Raw genomic sequence first — 24,118 nt, 5'->3', positions numbered from 1 at the left:
CCGCTCTTCCAGTTTTCCTTCGTCGTTTTGCAACTCATCGAGTATTTGCATTCTTATATTCTCGTTATATTTCTACCTTGGTAAAGTTAGAGGCACTGAAAATATTCTTCAAGCAATAAAACCCCTAAAGTAACCCCTTAAGCTACAACTTTCTGACAGGTACGTTCACAACTAATTATTGAAATATTCTTCAACCAATAAAACAATTAAATTTACCCCTGAAGTTACAATTTTTTGTCAGATACATTCACAGTTGTTTATTGATACTAATTATTGAAATATTCTTCAGCCAATAAAACAATTAAATTTACCCCTTAAGCTACAACTTTTTGTCAGATATATTTACAGTTAATTATTGATACTAATTATTGAAATATTCTTCAACCAATAAAACAATTAAATTAACCCCTTAAGTTACAACTTTCTGACAGGTACGTTCACAGCTAATTATTGCAACAATCGTCAAATAAAAAAAATTGAAGTTGGACCTTATTTGTATTCTACAATCCTTGATTATGAAGATTATACTTAAAATCCAGTTACAGTAAAAATAAAACTCTTAGCACATGTGATCACATGTGTGCGTCACGAGTGCGTCATGAGTAAGAGAAGAGGTTAACAACAGAATTAAAAATCCTTGATTGTGAAGATTATACTTAAAATCCAGTTACAGTAAAAATAAAACTCTTAGCACATGTGATCACATGTGTGCGTCACGAGTGCGTCATGAGTAAGAGAAGAGGTTAACAACAGAATTAAAAATCCTTGATTGTGAAGATTATACTTAAAATCCAGTTACTGTAAAAATAAAACTCTTAGCACATGTGATCACATGTGTGCGTCACGAGTGCGTCATGAGTAAGAGAAGAGGTTAACAACAGAATTAAAAATCCTTGATTGTGAAGATTATACTTAAAATCCAGTTACTGTAAAAATAAAACTCTTAACACATGTGATCACATGTGTACGTCACGAGTGCGTCATGAGTAAGAGAAGAAGTTAACAACAGAATTAAAAATCCTTGATTGTGAAGATTATACTTAAAATCCAGTTACTGTAAAAATAAAACTTTTCACACATGTCATCACATGTGTGCGTCACGAGTGCGTCACGAGTAGAACAAGAGTTTAACAACAGAATTAAAGATGATTTCCAAAGTGGTACAACAGCAATAAAGTTTGAAACAGCTCTCAGTTTTATTTAACAAACTAGTTTGAACACAGTAAAAAGGTAACGCGTAGTTTCAGTAAAATTTCATAAACCAGCGAGCCTGCGTCATCGAACCGTACTTTCGTAAAAGTAACGGGCGCTCGAAGAGACAGTTTTACCACTCTTTAAGCATCGTTTACCCGCAAAGTGGCCCTCATTGGACAGTCGCACGGTTTTGCATGTGCACTTCTGCAACGAGTTCACGTTTACGAGCGTATTGCAACGCTTCTGTTTCCTCCGTGTGTTGCCTACCCTTCACTGAATTCCGATCGGATGCAGTTCGTGAGGGATATCGTTCCGTGAGATCACGATCGTTTTGCCGAGATATCGGAACCAATAATGATCTGAAAAGGAAAAAGAACGTAATTGGCTTCCGTTGAATAGCTCTCGCAACCTAACACTGTTAGTCTCCTTATTTACGAGCTGTGAGCTCCGAACAAATCGTCGTTCGAACAAATCTATTCAAACAAAATATAAGTTCTGTCTATCGAACGTGTTTGACGAACAGAAAAGCAATTTTAACATTGATCTTGGTATCCAGTTTATCGTTCTTTTACATCGAATAACTCGTATCCGCAAGTCGAGATCATGTAATCCAGCGAGACGAGAATTACCGGCGGCTCGATGTTGCCCCAGGCGCTTCTTCTTGTATAACTAATCTTCATGGCGACCTACCGCAAGAAGGTCTCTGCCATGGTCGATTTGAATTAACGCCACGCTCGCAGTTAGCCTTGCTATTGTTCCTTGTTCTTACCGGTGACCCCTCCCCTTTAACCAACAGGTTTCAATTTGCTATACCCGCTGATAAAAGTCGCGTGCCGCATGATCGATCGACCTTACATTGGTCATATTTAATTTCTCTATGCGTAATATGCCGCTGTTTACAAACAGGGTATTTTTAGATACAGGTGTTTACAGGTCTTTACACTCGATCAAATTTTTATACTTACGCTATTAACATAACTTGTTCAATTTGTTCAACTAATTCTTCTATCTCTTCTTAGGACAAAACTCTTTTGTTAAGACACTAATCTTTTGTTCTAACAAAATATTTCGTCCACCATTTTATGTCCAAAATGGTGTCTATAAAACTTGTTGCAGACTGCTTAAAAGTCCTGCACTCTTTTGTTTTAACAAAATATTTCGTCCACCATTTTATGTTCAAAATCATGTCTGTAAAACTGACTGTTGACTGCAAAAATTCTGCACAATTTACCTCATAGACTTAATTATAATTTTTTTTAAATATATGTATTTATGTTTTATTTTGATATTGAGTAACAGATCTCTCCTCAACTCCGCAGTCACCGTTCATAAAAGGGTCAATGCAATCGTTCGTCGATGAATAATGAACCTATAGCATCTAAGTTATGGCATTTGTAATTGTATCTGAGCTCGTTAAATCTCTGACGTAACTGCAACTTGTACTATCCTGTCTCTAGCGTTGTCCGAATGTTGCCTATCGAAATGGGTGTGTACGCTCGCAGCGAAATTTCTCACGTATCCTGTATCACGTACCGCTACTTTATACCTTATCAGTGATACGTCTACAACTTCGCTCACACGATATTTCATTCGATTAAAAAATCCTTCACGCTCGATAACTTTAATTTATTATATTATCTGAATCTGCAGTTCGATACAATGAGGATACTTTGTAATGTTGATACGAGACTGTTATTAAGACATAATGTGGTGGAACAATTTTGCTATGAATACGTTGCACCTTTCAGTGGAACAATTTTGCTATGAACAAGAGGTTGCACCTTTCAGAGGAACAATTTTTCTATGAACAAGAACTTGAACCTTTCAGAGGAACAATTTTGATATGAACAAGAAGCTGAACCTTTCAGTGAAACAATTTTGATATGAACAAGAGGTTGCACCTTTCAGAGGAACAATTTTGCTATGAACAAGAGGTTGCACCTTTCAGAGGAACAATTTTGATATGAACAAGAAGTTGAACCTTTCAGAGGAACAATTTTGTTATGAACAAGAAGTAGCACCTTTCAGAGGAACAATTTTGCTATGAACAAGAAGTAGCACCTTTCAGAGGAACAATTTTGATATGAACAAGAAGTTGCACCTTTCAGAGGAACAATTTTGCTATGAACAAGAAATTGAACCTCTTAGAGGAACAATTTTGCTATGAACAAGAAGTTGAACCTTTCAGTGGAACAATTTTGTTATGAACAAGAAATTGAACCTTTCGATGGAACAATTTTGCTATGAACAAGAAGTTGCACCTTTCAGTGGAACAATTTTGCTATGAACAAGAAGTTAGACCTTTCAGAGGAACAATTTTGCTATGAACAAGAAGTTGAACCTTTCAGTGGAACAATTTTTCTATGAACAAGTAGTTGAACCTTTCAGAGGAACAATTTTGATATGAACAAGAAGTTGAACCTTTCAGTGGAACAATTTTGCTATGAATAAAAAGTAGCACCTTTCAGAGGAACAATTTTACTATGAACAAGAAGTTAGACCTTTCAGTGGAACAATTTTGATATGAACAAGAAGTTGCACCTTTCAGAGGAACAATTTTGATATGAACAAGAAGTTGCACCTTTCAGTGAAACAATTTTGCTATGAACAACCAGTTGAACCTTTCAGTGGAACAATTTTACTATTTGTTATGAACAAAAAGTTGGACCGGCGTAACAATTTAGCTCAGAATAAGCTGGGCCTTTGATATTAGTCATCGAGTATTCGTCATCAAATTTTTATCGCTTTCACCATTAAACCAGTTTCATTTTTAATATCTTATCGTTCGTTGAAAAAGAGGTAGAATAACAAGGAATATTACGCATGGAAAGAGAATTGATCCAGTATGTGTATTACGTAAGGCGGATCTTGATAGCAACCACTGTTTTCACCGAGACTATTAGCAGAAAGTGAGAGCCTAAGGATCGAGAGGAATTCGTCCTTTTATCCTGTCACGTAACCCGTGTTAAGAATTTGAGAACAACATACTTTGAGTGGACCGCAAGTTGTAATTTGTAAATTGCGTTACAATTTTACAACGCATAATACGTTGCAACGGGGATTGCAACACGAACTGCAACGCGTTGCATCACGAATTCCTCCACGTGGCGATGTAGCGCGTGGCCATATACTCTGATGAATTACAGACATAATTTAGTTTGTGTTACAATAGATTTGACAGAAATTGCGGTAATCGATTTATACGCGTCAAAGAAATCGCCTGTACAAATCAGCAAGATCGCAGCTGATAACACGTCAAACAGCCCGTTTCATTCTTAATCAACCAGTCAGCTGTTCGAAACTATATTACGTCACGCTTTCTAAGTTTCGGGTCACTAATGACGAGCTTCTATTTTTTCGAATTGTTTTGAAACATCGTTTGCAACAATTTTGTGGAGTGAATAATAAAACTAGAGCTGCGACATAATTATCTTCGGACGTGATTTAGTATGTAAGTGACCTGTCGACTAATACAAATCGTGATAAGAATCTATGCAACCAAATTGATCGATATCGGCCATAAAATAGGACACTTTTTGCTGCTATTGAAAGTGTATCGGATTTGTCACGTAATACTTAAGTCACAGTGTACATTTAATGTCACTTTTAATTGACAGTTGCTTTATGTCTGTGATAACGTTTAATTACTGTAAATTGACGTAACAAAAGATTGTAAAGTTACAGTTTAATTGGACAAATTAAACTAGTCGATTTTTATCTTAATTGTGTTGAGTACATTCGATGTGTACTTACATCGTTAAGTATATCTACACATCGTTATGAATTAAATTATGTGTTATCTTATCGTAATTTGCTCGCATTAAAAAGTGTGTCAATACTGGACATTGTAAAATCATTACATGTTTATGTACACGATTCATATTTACCTATGAAATACAAGTTTACGATCTCCATCAGTTCCAGTTCACTTGCGCAGAGCTGTCATTTTCACGTGTAAAACACCAAATTTAAATTGCATCATTCCCGCTAAAATGTCACAAAATCTAACGACATTTGCGAAAGATGTTGTACATATTTAAAAAAATAAATTTTTTATTTCAAGTTAAAATCCATGCGGGAGCTTAAAACTGTTTAGAAAGTGGAAAATGGAATCAGGAAATGTCTTCGGCAGGTCATAAATATTTCTGAGTAAAGTATTCTAGTTTTCCAGATCAATTAACTCTTGCATAATTTCGAGGTTTACACCACACAGTTAATCGATTAATTGTTATCTCGTACGATCTCTATTTTCAGCTTTCCTTTTCTTGCAACTATTTCAACTCTGTCTACAAAGGTGTACCCTGTCTAATTTTTGTGCAAATCTATGTTCAAAAATTCCTCAAAAAGCTTACCCGTGTTTCAAAAGATGACCAACCCTTACACAACTTTCCCTAATTTCCCCGAATATAAGAAATGACACCTTCACCTCCAAACTTCCCTCACATTCCACATAATCCACAAATTCACTCGAGAATTCCACAATCTCGTATCCTCATTAAAGAGTCCGCCTAAGCTCGAAATGCATACTCGCTTATATGTATCTGCATAAACTGCAAGCATTCTATGTACTAGTCCAGACTAGTGCACGTTTAGCATGTTATACAACCTCTCGTATACATTATATATTATAATGTGTGACGGTATGTGGCCGTGTCGTGGGTAAATAGTGTACATACGTGGTAGGTGTGGCGATAGAACACCGATCGGCCATTGGCTTTCGATTGGCGGGGTGCACGCGTAAAATGAAAGTGAATTCCCTATATAAAGGGTGGTTTTCTAGCTACGCGACAGAAGCAATTTAATTTACCAGCCAGCCATTCTAGCCAAAGTATTAGTCGCTCAACATGAGGGCCCTGGTACGTTTTCTACTCGGGTTGCATTTTCTTCAATCATTTTGTGATTGTGTTCTGAAGAGTTTTGGTGAACGTTCAGTGGACACGTTTTCGAAAGGGTTGAAAATTCGTTTCTAATAGAAAGTTCATTGCGAAGTTCTGGAGGAAGAAAAGTTCCATCAAGATTGTACAATAGAGTCTTTATTTCGAGTTTCTGTATTAACAATGTAATTTGAAAGATCATAGACTTAGACTCTTCTAGACACATCACCTAGATGAAAGAATAATGAGAATCAACCGTCAACCCTCTTCAGTCTCACAACTTATGAGTTCCTCCCTTATTTCCAAGATAGTTATTTTGGTTCTTTTTTCAAGGTATGTCTGATGCTCATCGCGGCAGCGTACGCCGGCGAAGAAAAGACGGTCCAGAAGCGTGGGCTGCTCGGTCTGGGCGGCTTGGGTGAACTGGGTGGTTTGAGTCTCGGCGGCGGTCACCTAGGAAGCGAATTGGGACACGGAAAACTGGCGATCGCCATCCACGAAAGACCAGTCGCTGTGCCAGTTGCGGTCCCGAAACCATACCCAGTCCCTGTCGACCGACCAGTCCCAGTAAAGGTAGGAAAACGTCCGCACTTGCTCTTACAAAACTCGACACGCTCTATTAACCCTCAATTTTTTAATGCTGCGTTTCCACAAATCTCAATGGTCGATGTATCGACTGTTGCATCATGTCCTGAATTCAGTTTTCACACGTAGAGCGATTAGGAGACGTTGAGTCATTTATACGTGATGTTATGTTGGGGTTTGACTATTGTCTTAGATTCAGAAGTGTGTCAATTATAGAGTTTTTAGTTGGTATAAGTAGGTTGTTATGCTGAATCATTTATGTTAATTTAGGTTATGTTATGTTCGGGTAGCTTTTGGGTTTGATTGTCTCATTTTCAGAAATCAGGTATCAATTCTATAGAGTTTGAGAGCATTGTACCTAGGATAAATAGGATGTTATGTTGCATTATTGATGCACATTGCTATATGTGGTATTATGTTTAGGTAGCTTTTGGGTATGAATCTTTCATGTCCAGAAATCAGGTATCAATTCTATAGAGTTTGAGGGCATTTTACCTAGGATAAATAAGATGTTAGGTTGAGTCATTGATTTCCATCATTATGATATTATGTTGACTCCAGTACCTATGGAATATGACTTGCTATCTCATATCTTGAAATCAATTTTCATCCACATATCAGTTGCATACAGTTTGAGAACATGTACGAATTTGAACCTTGTAAGACATTAAGTTGAATCATTGATTTTCATCACTATGATATTATGTTCACTCTGGTACCTCTCGAGTATGACTTCTTGTCTCAAGTCCCAAAATCAGTCTTCATCCACATATCAGTTGCATAGAGTTTGAGAACATGTATGAATTTGAACCTTGTAAGACATTAAGTTGAATCATCACCAAGATATTATGTTCACTCTGGTACTTCTCGAGTATGACCTGCTGCCTCATATACCAAAATTATTTTTCATCCACATATTAATTGCATAACGTTTGAGAACAAGTATGAATTTGAACCTTGTAAGACATTAAGTTGAATCATTGAGTTTCATGACCAAGATATTATGTCCACTCTGGTACTTCTCGAGTATGACCTACTGTCTCATGTTCCGAAATCATTTTTCATCCACATATTGGTTGCATAAAGTTTGAGAACAAGTATGAATTTGAACCTTGTAAGACATTCAGTTGAATCATTGATTTTCATCACTATGATATTATGTTCACTCTGGTACCTCTCGAGTAAGACATCCTGCCTCACTTTCCAAAATCATTTTTCATCCACATATTGATTGCAGAAAGTTTGAGAACAAGTACGAAATTGAACCTTGTAAGACATTGAATCAATCGCAAGACATTGAATCATTTCACTATGACATTCAGGTACCAGTTGCGGTCCCACAACCCGTTGCAGTGCCAGTGCCGGTGCCCCAACCTTACCCTGTGGTTCAAACCAAAACCGTAGCGGTCCCCGTCGACAGACCCGTACCAGTGTCGGTTCCAGTTAAGGTGCCCGTGCCCGTTCCAGCTCCGTACCCCGTCAAGGTGAGCCAAAACCTACTGTCCCTAGTTGATAACAACATATAGAAATTAATCAATCGTTTACACTTTCAGGTTGCAGTCCCCCACGCGGTTCCAGTCGCGGTTCCACAGCCTGTCCTCGTTAAACAAGCGGTCCCTGTTCTTGTTAAGGGTCTGGGCCATGGCCTCGGACACTACTAGATGAATTTTCACCTTCCTTCAAGTGTTGCCCTTTCGCGTCTAACCCCCTCGCATCGCAAGAGACACATGACGAGCGCAGTACCAAAAGTTCTCCTTCTGCCTAGTTACGAATCATGCAATAAATTGATTTTATAAATGTTTTTTAAAGAAACATGTCTTCTTTTCTTGAAAACCTTTTCCCACGTTTGTACAGGGAATTACGAAACTAACATCTGTGAAGATAATTAAAAAAAATAATCAACAATGTAGCTAATGTTTTAAATATTCAAATTTTTGACAAATAATTAAAATAGTCCCAGAGATTCGAAATTGATTATTAATTGACTCGCTGTCGAGATATTAATTATACGCAAATGAAAAGGTTTCGACACTTCCTCGCGACAAGCGATCGGCATATGAACGCTATCTGATCTTATTGTGTACGATTCTCAAACCTTGGCTGCGATCTGGGAACCGAATCCTGATTCTCGAAATCTCACGTTGCAATCCGGGTCAACAATTTTCTTTTTCTTTAGTGTCTATGTTTAGTCAAATCTTTTTTGCAGTAGCAAACAAAAGACTAGGAGAATTTTCTACTCTCTCACCAAATTCGATGAAACGAATACGCATCACCGTTTATGGCGCGTTTTCCACATAATTGTGGAAACTACAAACGTTTTTAGACGGTCTTTGTTAAGGGTGCTGCGTCGAATTTTAGAAAGTCTTTAATCCGACATTTGACATCGGACTTTGCTACAGTATTTACGCAAAGAATTATGGAATTTTATATACTGTCATAAGGCAAAAACACGGTTAACGACTTAATATTACGCGTTAAGAACTGTAACAGTAATTATGTAAGGGTCAGACCTTCATATATGAAAGTAAACGAGTTTTTGATATTCTTACAGAACAAAATACTTTGCTATGTGAAAACGAGTCGATCTTTTACCTTCGATTTGTTTTTTGCACTATCTCTATGCAAATTTTAGGCTGAAGCGTAAATTAATTTCAACGGACTCATGTTTTCGATTGGGCAATGATTAATAGGAGTGGATCTAGATTCGAGTTTTTCTAGAAACGATCGAAATATTTCAAGAGTTATTTCTTCGTCGTTTCTTCTTTAAGATGTTTCCACAGGTTAATTATGCGAGTCATAAAATTTAGCAAACTGTATTACGAAACTCGAACAGCTAATTAGAAATTTGAAGAAGAATTACGATCCGTTTTTCGCCTTCAGAAGGTAAAAGTACGATCTCTTTTTTATTCTCCTTCTGATATTTTTTCTCGCATTTTAGCCATGAGTAAGACACATTTAGATTGTAGCTTCAGACTCCTTAATGCGTTAAACCTGTCTACAAAAACATTCATGTCCCCAAAATACCTTTCGCTTACGAAAATCATCGGATGATTCGTTACAAAAGAAAGAACTGGACAATCCGGAATTTGAATCGCGTCAAAACACTCGGATAACGTGTTCCCAAAAATGTCTCGATTGCTCAATGGATCGTAAGTAGTTTCCAGTGTCGTTTAATGTATCGATCGCCACTTTCCCTTTTTTGAATGGCTTTGGGAAAAGTTTTGCTCTCATTTTCATGACAATAAGACGTTGTATAATAAGCTGGCAATGTGAGTGAAATTTTTGGAACTGTGACCAAGAGCGTAATGGCGACTCATATGTTCACATATGACGAGCAATAAAGATTGCCGGATAATGGTAACACGTTTGCTATGTAACAAGCCTTCAACGTTTCAGAGTAATTTTGATTGGGAGAATGATTGATAGTTACGGTTATTTGTCGACATTTATTCTGTGGAAATATTAAGGCAGTATAGGAATTTGGTTAACTATAACCTACAACCATATTTCACTTTTATTACAATTAATCTGAATGAATACATAACTAAAGAATTAAGAATTGCTTAATGACTCTACGACCCTAAATAAATTTTTATTAAATGTCATAATGATTCTACAACCTTAAAATAATTTTTATTATTTGACATAATCACTCTACGACTTTAAATAATTTTTTATTAACCGACATAGTCACTCTATGATACTAAATAATTTTTTATTAACTGACATAATGACTTTACGACCCTAGACAATTTTTTTTAATTGACATAATGACTCTATGACCCTAAATAAATTTTTATTAGATGTCATAATGATTCTACAACCTTAAAATAATTTTTATTATCTGCCACAATGACTCTACGACCCTAAATAAATTTTTATTAATTGACATAATGACTCTACGACCCTAGACAATTTTTTTTAATTGACATAATGACTCTACGACCCTAAATAAATTTTTATTAAATCTCATAATGATTCTACAACCTTAAACTAATTTTTATTATTTGACATAACTTACAACTATATATGTAGCCATACACTGCAGCTAACTGCAAAAAGATCCGACGTAACAGTAATTTTAAACATTCTGTGCATTTCACTTTCATTATAATTAATCTGAATGAATACATAACTAAAGAATTAAGAATTGTTTGAAGTATTAAGACTTAACTACATGAAACTATGTGAACTCTTAAGGAACAACTAACGCTTAAGGACCTAAGAAACGACTTCAAATTCGTTATCCAAATATATAAAGAAACATGCACTCCTTAAGAAGCAGCATGTTGCCTAACTGCTCCAAAAAAGCAAGCTTGAATGAAGTTTGCTCCATCGCCGAAATGTCCTATTTTGCTTTACTCCAGGTGGGCTTGTAACCTGTTAGGGTAAACGCGACGAAATTCGAGCAATTTCGCTGCAACACGCGAAGGTTGAGCAATCGAGCCCATCTCGGCGCGTAACAAACGGACCGTGGAGCGTTTGTGCGTTGGAAAGAAGGGAAAAGGACAAAGACAGTTTCCGGTGTCGAAATCGGCCATTTATGCAACTCACGTGTCCTTCGTTTCTTTTACTTCACTTCCATATCATTCCGTACACATTTCCTGAATATCACTTTGATCTTTACAAAATTCATAAGGAATATCACGCGAACTGATTATTGATAGAATCTGTAACAAGTACCTGAAAAATGTCACTTGGATCTGTAATAAATTTTCTGAAAAATATCAGAAGGATCTATAAGTAATTTTTGAGAAACGTCACTCGGATCTGTAACAAAATTTTCTGAGAAATATGACGTGAATCTATAAGTAATTCCTGAGAAATGTCACTCGAATCTGTAACAAAATTCTTGAGAAATGTCACTCGAATTTATAACAAAATTTTTAAGAAATGTCACTCGAATCTGTAACAAAATTCCTGAGAAATGTCACTCGAATCTATAACAAAATTTCTGAGACATCACACGAATCTAATTCCTCAAAAGAGAAATGTCACTCAAATCTCCAATTTTCTAAAAAATATCACTCGAATCTCTAAGAAGTCTTTACAGAAAATAAATTAAAATCGATAGCACTGTTAAGCTTCCTTGTGTAGACACCTTTGTACCTTAGAACGATTTTAGCAAGTGAAGGCACGAATGCGTCGAAAGAAGTCGGATACTGTGATCAATTAACGATCAAGCCGTGATCGACCTTGTAACACTAAACGTTATCTGCGTACAGCTTCCAAGGGGTTAGGAAAATCGGTGTATCCCGATCAAGGTAATGAATCATCGACGTAACTGTACAAAATAACAATCGATCTAATAAGAACAAGGTGAACTAGAGGGACTATTAGAAAGAATCTTACAAGGGAAGTGCGCGACCTTCACTCTGATTAGGTAGTGCATAGTCAGAGGACCCAGAAGTAAGTGGATCCTGCAAATTCTTGTGTGATGTTCTCACATTAGGACTCTACACAATTTTTTATTGTGGAACATAATTCTAGTATATTTGACTCCCTAAATTTTTATTAAGTGACATAATGACTGTATGACCCTAAACAAATTTTTATTAACTGATACAATGACTGTATGAGACTAAATAAATTTTTATTGACTGACACAATGACTCTATGACACTAAATAAATTGTTATTGACTGACACAATGACTCTATGACACTAAATAAATTTTTATTAAATGACACAATGACTTTATGATTCTAAATAAATTTTTATTAACAGACACAATGATTCTATGACACTAAATAAATTTTTATTATCTGCCACAATGACTCTACGACCCTAAATAAATTTGTATTAAATAACATAATGATTCTACGACCCTAAACAAATTTTTATTATCTGACACAACTCTAAGCTACAATTCTCAGTCCACAGTTCCCCAAAACTTTCATAATTTTTATTTTAAAAAATCATCAGACTTGAGTGCATAATCCATCAAACCCAGACAAGGGTCCTCCCTTTTTTCCACTTAATTAATTTCTCATTGGATCATTCCACCATTTCCTAGTATCAAGTTCGACGTTCTGAGATTCCCAAATGTCAGGTGCAAAAATTTGAATTTCTAAAACGAGAACATTAAAATAGTCAGACACGGATTTACCGATGAATCGATATTTCGATGGACAGTGCAGGGGCGTCGAGGTCGACAAGGAAGGAATATCGATCTTTCGGATAATGTAAGAGAAAGATAACACTGCAATTAAATACTTTTTATAAGTTATAGAAAAAAGGTTTTAACCAACCTGCTTCTACTAATTTAATTTACATATTTATGTAATTCGTATCGATTAGAAAAAAGTAGTCAAACTGCTCTAGAAAAGTGCTAATATCTGGTAATAAAAGTTTGTACCAGAAAATAAAAAGCTTCGATCCAAGCATCATTCCATCTTGATATTTCGTAACTTCCTGCCTAAATTAAATATTTTTTTTCTACTGCACACGTCATCTTATTAGCATAACAATTTATTTGTCAAATAAATATTTTAGCTAAAAAATAACCTTGGGATATCGTGTCAGGAGTGATCGATGTTGATCCAGTAAATTTCAGTTATGACAGAGTGTAATTATTACTGAATAAACTGTGGTTAAAGGAATTTTGGACAAGTACTACATTACGACCAAAATTGTACGGAGTTACAAAATCGTGAGCTGTCTGCGAGAAAGAGAAATGAGAACTGTTCCACAAAATCCATCAATTTTAATTAAAAAACTTGGGTATTCCAAATTTGTGTAATTTATTATCGAGGTCTTTGAATTAGTCAGATCGACATTGCAATAAAAATGCAAATTTATTATTTATAGAACTCGAGAATTTATTTCTTTCAGCTTCAAGTAAAAAGTGCACAGATAAAGTAAACAAGTTTGTTTTCCTGTGATCTAGATCTAGATATCTGCCTGTAATACAAAGATAACATCTAATATTTTCTCTAACAAATTCTATAAATTCTCATAATTTTCCAAACATAACTACACCTATTAAATATGTGTAAATAATTATAACTACCTATGATTAATGCAGGAATGTCATAGGGGTACAAAATGCAGTTAAAAACACTCAGCACAAACAATAAGTCGAAGACGCAAAATATTAATCAAAAAAGGAGGGGCATAAATAATCTTTCGCAAGAAAAAGGAGCGGAAAGGTTGCCTTGGATCGCTTTTCGAGGACCCCTGCTCACTCCCCACGCCCAATTTCTTTTCACCGTTTCTGTAGCCCGCCACATGCCCACCACCGTCGACTCGTTCAAGGGTTCGTCGTGGACGTCTCAACGTATAAAAGCAGTGGATCTTCTTGGTATCTCATCAGTCGCAAAACAACGACGAGCCAAGTCAATAGCAGCACCATGAACGCTAAGGTGAGCATTGACTCTGCGAACACTCATCACACTTTCTGGATTTGTCAATTCTGGATTTCAACTGACGGACTTAGACTTCTTACAAAATTCAAAACACTTTTCATTTCTGTTAGTTCTCAGGTAACTTAGAGCTAGAGCTAGGTTTCTCCAGGTTTCTATAGAAGACTAGCTATTCCCTTCAAGTAAGAAATTCAATTTTTCTACCAAACTTTGAACTCAAATTGTAAACCCATTGAGACAGTACGACAGAACTGATATAGTATGACAGAAATCATACTACAGATGGTAGAAAATAAACATGGAGAAGTTTGATGTTGAGGAGAATGTAAGTGTGTTTCTGGTTGCAGCTTTTCATAATTTTCGCCCTCGTGGCAGTAGCATTCGCCGAGGAAGGGGCGGAAGACACAGCCGCCGAAACGAAGAAGGACAAACGCGGGATTTACGGGTTAGGATATGGAGGATACGGAGGACACGGATACGGTGGTGGATATGGTGGTGGATACGGTGGTGGATACGGCGGAGGTGTCTCTGTACTGACACAGCAAGTACCTGTTCCTGTTCCGCAACCTGTTGCTGTTCCCGTCGAGAGACGCGTTCCTTACCCAGTTAAGGTAAATTTCTTCACATTAGTGTGCCAGAATCGTGTCCCAGTGTACAGTGTATATGAAACACAGTAATAGTGGTTTTTCCCATTTGTATCTTTCGAGTCAGCCAAAGTGCTGTCACGACATTTGAACTTGTTTCGCAAAAATGAAATCGTGCGTGGAGGCATGTGAGAGGACCTCGAACCACGCTCTATTTATCGCGGAATATCTGTTCCTTGGCAGTCACTTCATCATCGGACGTTAATTAACGTTTCAATGCGAACGTGCGTGGATTTCGTAAGGATAGAAACGCGTTCTTAGAAAATTTCGTAAATCGTGCAACTGTTTCTTTTAATCGGGTGTGATCTGGTTGGACTGAAACTCCACCTTGCCCCAAACTTTTCGCCTGACTATAACCTTTTTGTTCATATTGATGAACGACTTCATATTGATTCAGAACTTGAAGTTTGATAACTGATGAAATTGACGAGATACAATTTACAGACTTGCAGAACAGACTTATCCTTTCTTTTAATCAGGTGTGATCTGGTTGGACTGAAAGTCCACCTCGCCCCAAACTTTTCGCCTGACTTTTATAACCTTAGTAATTTGTTCATATTGATGAATGAATTCATATTAATTAAAAACTTGAAGTTTGATAACTGATGAAATTGACGAGACACAATTTACAGACTCGCAGAATAAACTTATCCTGTAATTGAATATGAAGAATCTTAATAATCCTATAATTCAATATGAAGAACCTTAATAATCCTATAACTAAATATGAAGAATCTTAATAATTTGATAATTAAATGTGAAGAATATTAATAATTCTATAACTAAATATGAAGAATCTCAATAATCCTATAATTAAATATGAAGAATCTTAATAATCCTATAATTCAATATGAAGAATCCTAATAATCCTGTAATTCAATATGAAGAATCCTAATAATCCTGTAATTGAATATGAAGAATCTTAATAATCCTATAATTGAATATGAAGAATCTTAATAATCCTATAATTGAATATGAAGAATCTTAATAATCCTATAACTAAATATGAAGAATCTCAATAATCCTATAATTAAATATGAAGAATCTTAATAATTCTATAATTCAATATGAAGAATCCTAATAATCCTATAATTCAATATGAAGAATCCTAATAATCCTGTAATTGAATATGAAGAATCTTAATAATCCTATAACTAAATATGAAGAATCTCAATAATCCTATAATTAAATATGAAGAATCTTAATAATCCTATAATTCAATATGAAGAATCCTAATAATCCTGTAATTCAATATGAAGAATCCTAATAATCCTGTAATTGAATATGAAGAATCTTAATAATCCTATAATTGAATATGAAGAATCTTAATAATCCTATAATTGAATATGAAGAATCTTAATAATCCTATAACTAAATATGAAGAATCTCAATAATCCTATAATTAAATATGAAGAATCTTAATAATTCTATAATTCAATATGAAGAATCCTAATAATCCTATAATTCAATATGAAGAATCCTAATAATCCTGTAATTGAATATGAAGAATCTTAATAATCCTATAACTAAATATGAAGAATCTCAATAATCCTATAATTAAATATGAAGAATCTTAATAATTCTATAATTCAATATGAAGAATCCTAATAATCCTATAATTCAATATGAAGAATCCTAATAATCCTGTAATTGAATATAAAGAATCTTAATAATCCTATAATTGAATATGAAGAATCTTAATAATCCTATAATTCAATATGAAGAATCCTAATAATCCTATAACTAAATATGAAGAATCTTAATAATCCTATAACTAAATATGAAGAATCTTAATAATCCCACAATTAAATAAGAAGAATCCTAATATTTTCCTATAATTAACTATGAAGAATCTTGATATATAATCCCATAATTAAACACGAAGAGCCTGATGACCAAGTTACCAAAGATTAGACAAACCAAAAAGAAATTCCAACTATCAAAAGATCAACCTAACAAAACTTTGAACCTTCAGGTACCAGTCGCAGTGCCAGTAGACCGTCCAGTGCCCGTCCACGTACCGAAACCCTACCCAGTGGAGGTGACCAGGCACGTACCAGTGCCCGTTGACAGGCCAGTTCCAGTTCCAGTAAGCGTTCCAGTCAAGGTTCCAGTACCAGCTCCGTACCCCGTCAGAGTACCTCAACCCTATGCCGTCCCGGTCGTGAAACCCGTTGCAGTCGCGGTCCAGTCGTCGCCCCAGGTCGTCATCGAGAAGTACAACAGCGGTCACAGCGGCTGGTCCCCAAGTGGTTACTCTTCCTGGTAAACAACGCAACGTGGATTTGGAGAGCTAGCTTTGTCTCGGCACTTCTGTTTTCAATCGCTGTTGACGATGTTCCTCAAAATCATTTCTCTACTGAAAAGTTCTGTTTCACCTGAACGGAGAATTTTTGAGGATAAATTTTTCAACAGTTTGGACAATGATTTCATCCTCTGCTTTTGGATTTTCCTGTTTTTGTAAGTTTGACGAAGAATGGCTCTCCTCGATCTGGACCCTTCTGGAAGTCCATGAACAATCGTTCAGTGGAAGGGATGGAAAAGATCGCACTGACTTTAGGAATATTTTTGTATTCTATTCTTTTGTACATGTAAATCGACGTCCATTGCATCGTAGAAATAAAGAATTTTCGTACGAATCTACTGTGGGAAACCTATCCGGAAACGATCCAATTTCCTCGTTATCGAAGTAATTGCATAATTACCTCATTGTACCTTATACCACCGTTGCATAATTCACGAAACGTGAATAGAGTAAACGTTTCAATTAAAGTATAGGAATAGCACATGTCGATATAAGGATTTCTTTTAGAAAGCCTTAAAAATGACATGATATGTGAAATCAAAAAACTGCGCATTTAACCGTATCGATTACACACGCTGAAAACTTGCAATCCACTTTTATGGGAACAGGAAATGATTAAGCCATTCTTACTGATACTTGTTACTGGTTTTATTGTATTTGATCAAGATTTATTTTTCACGTTTGAGAACTCACGTTTCACATTTCGAGTGTATAGATTACATTGTAGATTCGAGGAGTATGTGATCGTAGGAAATGATAGAGAAAAGCCTGTAGCAGGGAATAGTTTGAGGATTATGGAGACTGGGTCTGGAGACTGGGTCTGGAGAATATAGGTCTGGGTAGAAATATTAAATGGAGGACGCTAGGGTCTAGAGTCTAGGAGCTAGACTTAGGTCATAGCTAAACTTCTATGACCTAAGGAGGACGTAGAAGCTTATGAGCTAGGGAACTTAGCTGAGGGGATTTAGGTTTAAGAGCTTAATGAAGAACCTAGGAAAGTCTCAAGGACCAGATACAATCTATAATACTTATAACTCGACCTAATAGGAAAAGAGAATCTAGGACCAGTTTAGAGATTAGAGAGAGCTTAAAAACTGAGGAAAAGAGAGAGACTAGAAAAAGCCTATGAGCTGTGGGGGGCCTTAAACTTCAGCTGAAGATAATAAATTATATAATGTAACATCAGATGTAAAGGAGGTATCTATCAGTGTACCACATCACATAAATATCAACATTTATTAAAAAGTATATCAAAATCTAACAAAAATTGACAAACAGAAACTTAACAAAAGTTTGATATACATAATATACAGTCCTAAGGGGTTCAATGATGATCAGAGTAGTCGGGTTGCGAGGGTTGGAAGTTTCCTTGTTCGTGTCCCTGCTGATTCACCGTGTAAGTGCTATAGCTTTCGGACTCGTGACCCCCGTGATCGCCGGAATCATAACCACCCACGCCACCGACGCTTTCCTCCGAATGGCTGCTCGCTTGATAAGGAATCGGGTGTGGTACCGGGTAGAAGACCGGCTTGCTTATAGCCACGGGTTGAGGAACGGGTATCGGCTGCGGTATTGGCACTGCCTTCGGCACCACCAGCGGTACTTGCTGATGAATCTCGACCGGGTATGGCTTGGACACCTCGATCGGCACGTGTTCCTGGACTTTCACTAGCTTCGTGTACGGAATCGCGATAGGATGGTTCACCGGCACTGGCACGGGTATGTGATGAGGCACCTACAAAAGAGAAAGGAATTCTAGATCAAGAGAACGCGTCCGGAACCGCCCGACAGAGGACTATCTTGTTTCGTGGTTGCCGAGAAATGGGATCGTCCGGCTTGTGGTTTCGAGAAAAAGATGCGGTTTGGTATACAGGGTGTTCCATTAATTCTCGTCATAAATTTATTGTTTGACAAATAATTTGACTGACTGACTTTTCAAAACATCAGCAAGGTTTTTGAAAATTTTTTAAGACATTAACTTTGGACTCAAAGTGTAATTCAAAATATAGGATTGTCATAAATTTATTATTTGACAAATAATTTGACTGACTGACTTTTCAAGACATCAGCAAGGTTTTTGAAAATTTTTCAAGACATTAACTTTGGACTCAAAGTGTAAAATATAGGATTGTAAAGATTTTAATTATTTCTCTCATGGAAAGTTTGCAAGTTTTACTAAAAAGCTGTGGAGTTTAATTTTGTACTGTTAGGTGATGTTTTTTTTAATACTGTTCTAGTACCTTGACTGGATACGGGACTGGGACCTTGACAACGGCAGTCTTCGTGACCTTAATGATTTTCGTCGGGATTTCTTTCAGATGCACCGATTGCGAGATAAGTTTCGGTTCACTGGCGAAACCATGGCCTTCCAGGGAGGAGAAATGAGAGGCCTTCGTGGCGGCCACGGCCAGAGCGAATAAAAACTGCAAACCGATCACCAAGTTCATGAAAGACAAGAAATTCGAAAAATTCGATCGAATCTAATATCTGTCGAAAATTTCAATTACAAAATTTCACACCGAATCAAAAAGGGTATTTACAAGTAAAACTTTCACTTAAAATTTATCACAGAGAATCTACATCTAGCAATACTTTCCCCAAAAGATGCTTTCTCCATTTTTAATAATCACTTTCTGAAACACTCGAAACCCTTTGTCACTGATACACGTTCACAAAAGTGTGAAGTAAAAAAGAGATTCCTTGGTCACTTCCGGTTTAAGATGATAAACTTACTACTCGTAACATTTTCAGGTTCGTAGATGGAAGTAGATAGTTGCTTCCAATGGAGAAGAATCACACTGACAATTGCAGTACAAGCTGTTCCTTATATACGAGGACCTTCACCATCACCGATTCACGAAGAAAGCACTCTCTTTCCGACTGGCTTACGTTCTCTTGATCTTGTCTCCGCTTCTCTCCTTTTTTTTCTCTCGCGACGGACGAAGTTCGACGACCGCCGTTAACGACAACTTCCGGTCTTTCGTCCGTTCTGGAGCACGCTCGATTTCAACCGTAATCGATGGCGATCCTTCTTGCTGCATCCTCTGAAATCTGATGAAGATCGTTTCGTAACTGACCTCGTCACGCTACTGTTTTCATCCATTACTTTGTTACCGCTTTAATTTACATTACCGGAAAATTTAAAAAATTTAATGAATAGCAAGGAAAAGGTACAGCTAATTTTGCATTAAATTATGTAGAGAAATTATGAGTAGACTGTTATTATTTCACCTTCCATTTTCCACTTTCTACCTTACAATATTCCACCATATTAATTCGATGGTATATTTACTGACCATGGTCTTTCTCTTTTAAATTAATTAATTGGACTTGTCAACATGTTACGTCGATTTTTTTGAGACACCAAAATCAAGATAAAATGCCACTTAAACTATAATTACAATTAACAATGTATGTAAATTGAGATCTCCATCTTGAGTAATTCATTACCAGCATTTAAGTGTTAAACTTACGCAACATGTCCAATTACTCAGGATGACATCTGGATCCAGAAACGTGTTTCAATTGAAACCTTTCAACTCTGGTAATTCATTAAAGATTCCAACTTTCACCAACATATTGATTTAATATATTCACATTTGACTCGAAACGTCCCAGTGAAAATTTGTTAAAATATTCTTTATTAACCAAAAACAAGTACATTTAAATAAATATATCGTATAACCAAGGAAGAAGTAAATATAATTCGAAAGCAACAATTCGAGACATAAAAAACTACATCTCTTTTGATATGTAAAATATTTCACGGGCAGTACACTCACGGAATCTCCGTTATCGAAGTGCCACGCCAAATCTCCCCTTCAATTTTCAGTAGTCAAAGAAATCCAATTACTTCCTACGTAGATCTCGCGATTCAATTTCCTGTCGGTAAAAGAATGGTGAGAGCAATTCTGAAATACAAAACGCGCAGGACGATTCACGAGGCGGAGAACGGTGAAAGGATTACCGTTGTCGGACACTGAAAGAACCGTCCAAAGTAAAAGGATTAATCTGGATCATCTGGCTCTTTCTCCTGTGTATGCACTCGTGCGAGGAAACGACTCACCTTTCCGCTTTGAAACAAACCTCAGAGCCACTCTTTGCAGTCGAATTTACCCTCCATATTCAGGGTGGGCGATTTTAATAAATTTTCCAATTTTAGTGGGACAAATTTGCATGTTAAATTAAATTATATGATTTCTTAGTTAAGTTCAGTGAAGTTTATGTGATGTGTTCATGTGTTCATAATGTGACAAATTTTATGTTTTATTGTTTCAGCTATGTAGTCGCCATTTTTTTGACCACTGATTCTTACATACACAGTTATGTTTATATGATAATTAATTTGATATGTTCATAATATGACAAATTTTATTTTTTATTGTTTCAGCTATGTAGTCGCCATTTTCTTAACCACTGATTCTTACATACACAGTTATGTTTATATGATAATTAATTTGATATGTTCATAATATGACAAATTTTATTTTTTATTTCTTCAGCTATGTATTCGCTATTTTCTTGACCACTGATTCTTACATACAGTTAAATTTATGTGATGATTCAGTTGATGTGTTCACAATTTTATTTTTTATTTCTTCATCCATGTACTCGCCATTTTCTTCATCATTGATTCTTACACAGTTAAATTTATGTGATGATTCAGTTGATGTGTTCATCATTTTATTTTTTATTTCTCCAGCTGTGTAATCGCTATTTTCTTGACCACTGATTTTTACATACACTGACTCATTTTGAGATAATAAGTTCCGTATGAACATGTTAAAAGGGAAGGCAAGATGGTGACGTAAGGCAAGATGGCGACCGCAGGGTATTAAGAAAATACAAGTGATTATCAGAAGGCGTGGGTGTGCCGTTTAGGTTAGCGTAATTGGACCTTTATCCATCCGATCAAAGCTTTGCGTTTAATCGGTGACGGTAAAACGGTCCTCTAAGGGCGGTAAAAACCGGTTCGATACAAAAGCAAAAGTGAAATCATTATTCGCCCAGCCCTCTTTCTCCTCTCACTTTCGATGAAAGCTAGTAACCGAAACGTTTCCATTGGAAACCAATCAGCTTGTCTAATGAAATAATTGTATCCTAAATTATGTCCTGTTGACTTCTTTATCGAGGAGAAAACTTGAAAATATTTTTAAAGGCAGAGCTAATGTAAGCTAGCTTTTAATCTAAATTTTGTTAGGCATAAAATCTAAGTGACCACTTTAATTCACATTCGGACTGAACATGGAGAATGACAGTAAAAGTGCTATGAATTTTGTCCAATTCCCCGGAGAAAGGCAGAAAGTTGCAAAAGGCACACGTGAAAAGGCATTCGAAATGTGAGAGGCTCTAAGGAAATAACATAGAGTAACATCAAAAATCGAACTGGGTTAACTAAAAATCAGAGTTTCCATATCTAGTTTCAACCACGATAAAAATATCAAACTTTCCATCTTCGCAGTGGATGTAAAATTTTACTTGCTCTCTGTTAATTATGGAAAGTGGATAATAAAGATAATTGGAGCTCCTTTCCTTCCGCAGTATGTCTAGAAACAATATAGCACGTGTTGCTACTAGGTGCTATGTAGGTAATATGTGACACGTTCACTCTCACCCGTATCTTGCATGTTAATTTAATTTTAATTTTATTACGAAGTTTCGTCTTCTCTCTTGTAATCATTAGATTACAGCAAATTATAGATTCTTGTGGCAAGCTGTTTTTTAAGATTTTATTTTTGTGGCGCCTGTATGACTTCTCTTACCTGCAAGTATCACGAGAAGTCTACCTACAGGCTCTAAATCTATCACCTTTGACGAGTCGTCCACAGATAGAGCCACTGTGCTAATTTATTAAAAAAAAATAATTAATTTATGCAACATGGATCAGTGATCTGTTACATCCTCACATATATACAAATATACAAAACACAATTTAACCAAAATTATTTAAATCTTTGATTTGCATTATTTTCAACAGCTCAAAAGAACAATAGCTTTCTTATCAGTCCCTTAATTGATCATAAATTAGTTCATATAAATGTTTGATTCGTAAATATTCTTATTTATACATAGATAAAAAGCTCAGAAGAAAGTCCAACTTAATGAAAATGTTATGGATCCAAGACTCTTCTCGGTTCAAGGTTACAAGTCCGTGAACGTTCCAAGAAGATTACATAACCTTGAGCAGCCCAATTTTTAACGATACCGTTAAGAAAGTTATGACTCTAACATCGAGATCTTTGATATCTGTAGTACATTAGCCACAGGTATAGAAATGTCCTCGAGACAGAACAAGGAAGTACAAGAACAAAGAGACAAAAGAGATGTCATCTACAAAGTATTCTGTGAAGAGTGCCATTAAGTAAGTCTCAATAAATAAAGAACTCGAATTGAATTTAAATAACAAAGAATTTAAATAGTGGCAAATGTTGTCAATTCAAATCGTGTCCCATTGGAACCACATCAATTTACAAATGTCAAGTTATGCAGGAACATTCATTTCCCATAATTGTGAATTCAGGATTTACTGCCTGAAGATCCCATAATAAATTCGACGGAGATCGTGGGAAGATTTTTTATTAAATAAATATTTATTATAGGCCAAGGATAAATTCGAGTTCATTTACAATTTAAATCCATTCGCAGGGTTCGGTCTTCTTTTTATATGCATATTCTTAATTAATATTTTTTATACGAAGGTTGTCGCTCGAACATATTAAAATTCATGGACCAAATTTTTCTGAAATCTCTTAGTTTCCCGCTTTTCTAACAAACTTATAAATGATCAGTGACGTAAGGTACTCAAGAGTTATCACGAACTTATGATTGGGTCATACGTTTCAGAACGAGCCGTCCATTAAACCTTACAAAAGTTATCCAAGTCCTTTAAAAGCTTCGATAATGGGCGTAAACATCGTAACAGAGACGAAAGGCGACGAATTTACATAAATCATCGCTACAGAGTTAAAACGTTGGATAGAGTGCAAGAGAAAAAGAACGTAGGAACATTAATACCAAACGAAGCAAAGTCTGTCCAAACGACACCAATACAACCTACGGATACATGTCCAGGAAATATTTCGTTCACGACGCTGGAGCATCTCGATGGCTCAGGCCTTCGACAAGAAGTCAATTAAAAAATCTAGTTCTGCCA

At 36.0% G+C, this 24,118-nt stretch overlaps 3 protein-coding genes and 1 long non-coding RNA gene across 4 annotated transcripts; 2 read left to right on the top strand and 2 right to left on the bottom strand.

Moving 5' to 3' along the window:
- Positions 1–1,172: 1,172 nt before the first annotated feature.
- On the bottom strand, positions 1,173–5,794 carry LOC143265742 (uncharacterized). The gene is made up of 2 exons (XR_013040411.1): positions 5,082–5,794; positions 1,173–1,553 (listed from the first exon to the last, which is right to left on the bottom strand). It is a non-coding gene; the product is annotated as an uncharacterized LOC143265742 (long non-coding RNA).
- Positions 5,795–5,900: 106 nt separating this feature from the next.
- Positions 5,901–8,465, top strand: LOC105663730 (cuticular protein). Its single transcript, XM_012294625.2, has 4 exons — positions 5,901–6,050; positions 6,402–6,641; positions 7,976–8,137; positions 8,207–8,465. Exons 1-4 carry the CDS (start codon positions 6,039–6,041, stop codon positions 8,312–8,314), a joined length of 522 nt encoding a protein of 173 aa, XP_012150015.1. The 5' UTR covers positions 5,901–6,038; the 3' UTR covers positions 8,315–8,465.
- Positions 8,466–13,883: 5,418 nt separating this feature from the next.
- Positions 13,884–17,299, top strand: LOC100875589 (uncharacterized). Its single transcript, XM_003700127.3, has 3 exons — positions 13,884–14,016; positions 14,364–14,627; positions 16,636–17,299. Exons 1-3 carry the CDS (start codon positions 14,005–14,007, stop codon positions 16,927–16,929), a joined length of 570 nt encoding a protein of 189 aa, XP_003700175.1. The 5' UTR covers positions 13,884–14,004; the 3' UTR covers positions 16,930–17,299.
- Positions 17,300–18,182: 883 nt separating this feature from the next.
- On the bottom strand, positions 18,183–19,848 carry LOC100882649 (uncharacterized). Its single transcript, XM_012294604.2, has 3 exons — positions 19,699–19,848; positions 19,206–19,388; positions 18,183–18,700 (listed from the first exon to the last, which is right to left on the bottom strand). The coding sequence occupies exons 1-3, from the start codon at positions 19,708–19,710 to the stop codon at positions 18,290–18,292; spliced, it is 606 nt and encodes a 201-aa protein (XP_012149994.2). The 5' UTR covers positions 19,711–19,848; the 3' UTR covers positions 18,183–18,289.
- Between the last annotated feature and the right edge of the window lie 4,270 nt (positions 19,849–24,118).

The sequence above is a fragment of the Megachile rotundata genome, chromosome 14 (assembly GCF_050947335.1).
Source record: "Megachile rotundata isolate GNS110a chromosome 14, iyMegRotu1, whole genome shotgun sequence".
Classification (NCBI taxonomy): domain Eukaryota; kingdom Metazoa; phylum Arthropoda; class Insecta; order Hymenoptera; family Megachilidae; genus Megachile; species Megachile rotundata.
This window is presented reverse-complemented; position numbering and strand designations above follow the sequence as displayed.

What these genes read in the sequence shown, in the direction of transcription:
- LOC105663730 (XM_012294625.2), top strand. An exon ending in ACCGACCAGTCCCAGTAAAG is followed by an intron (nt 6,642 to 7,975) that starts GTAGGAAAACGT and finishes TATGACATTCAG; the next exon opens with GTACCAGTTGCGGTCCCACA. An exon ending in CAGCTCCGTACCCCGTCAAG is followed by an intron (nt 8,138 to 8,206) that starts GTGAGCCAAAAC and finishes TTACACTTTCAG; the next exon opens with GTTGCAGTCCCCCACGCGGT.
- LOC100875589 (XM_003700127.3), top strand. An exon ending in GCGTTCCTTACCCAGTTAAG is followed by an intron (nt 14,628 to 16,635) that starts GTAAATTTCTTC and finishes TTGAACCTTCAG; the next exon opens with GTACCAGTCGCAGTGCCAGT.
- LOC100882649 (XM_012294604.2), bottom strand. An exon ending in CAGTCCCGTATCCAGTCAAG is followed by an intron (nt 18,701 to 19,205) that starts GTACTAGAACAG and finishes TCTCTTTTGTAG; the next exon opens with GTGCCTCATCACATACCCGT.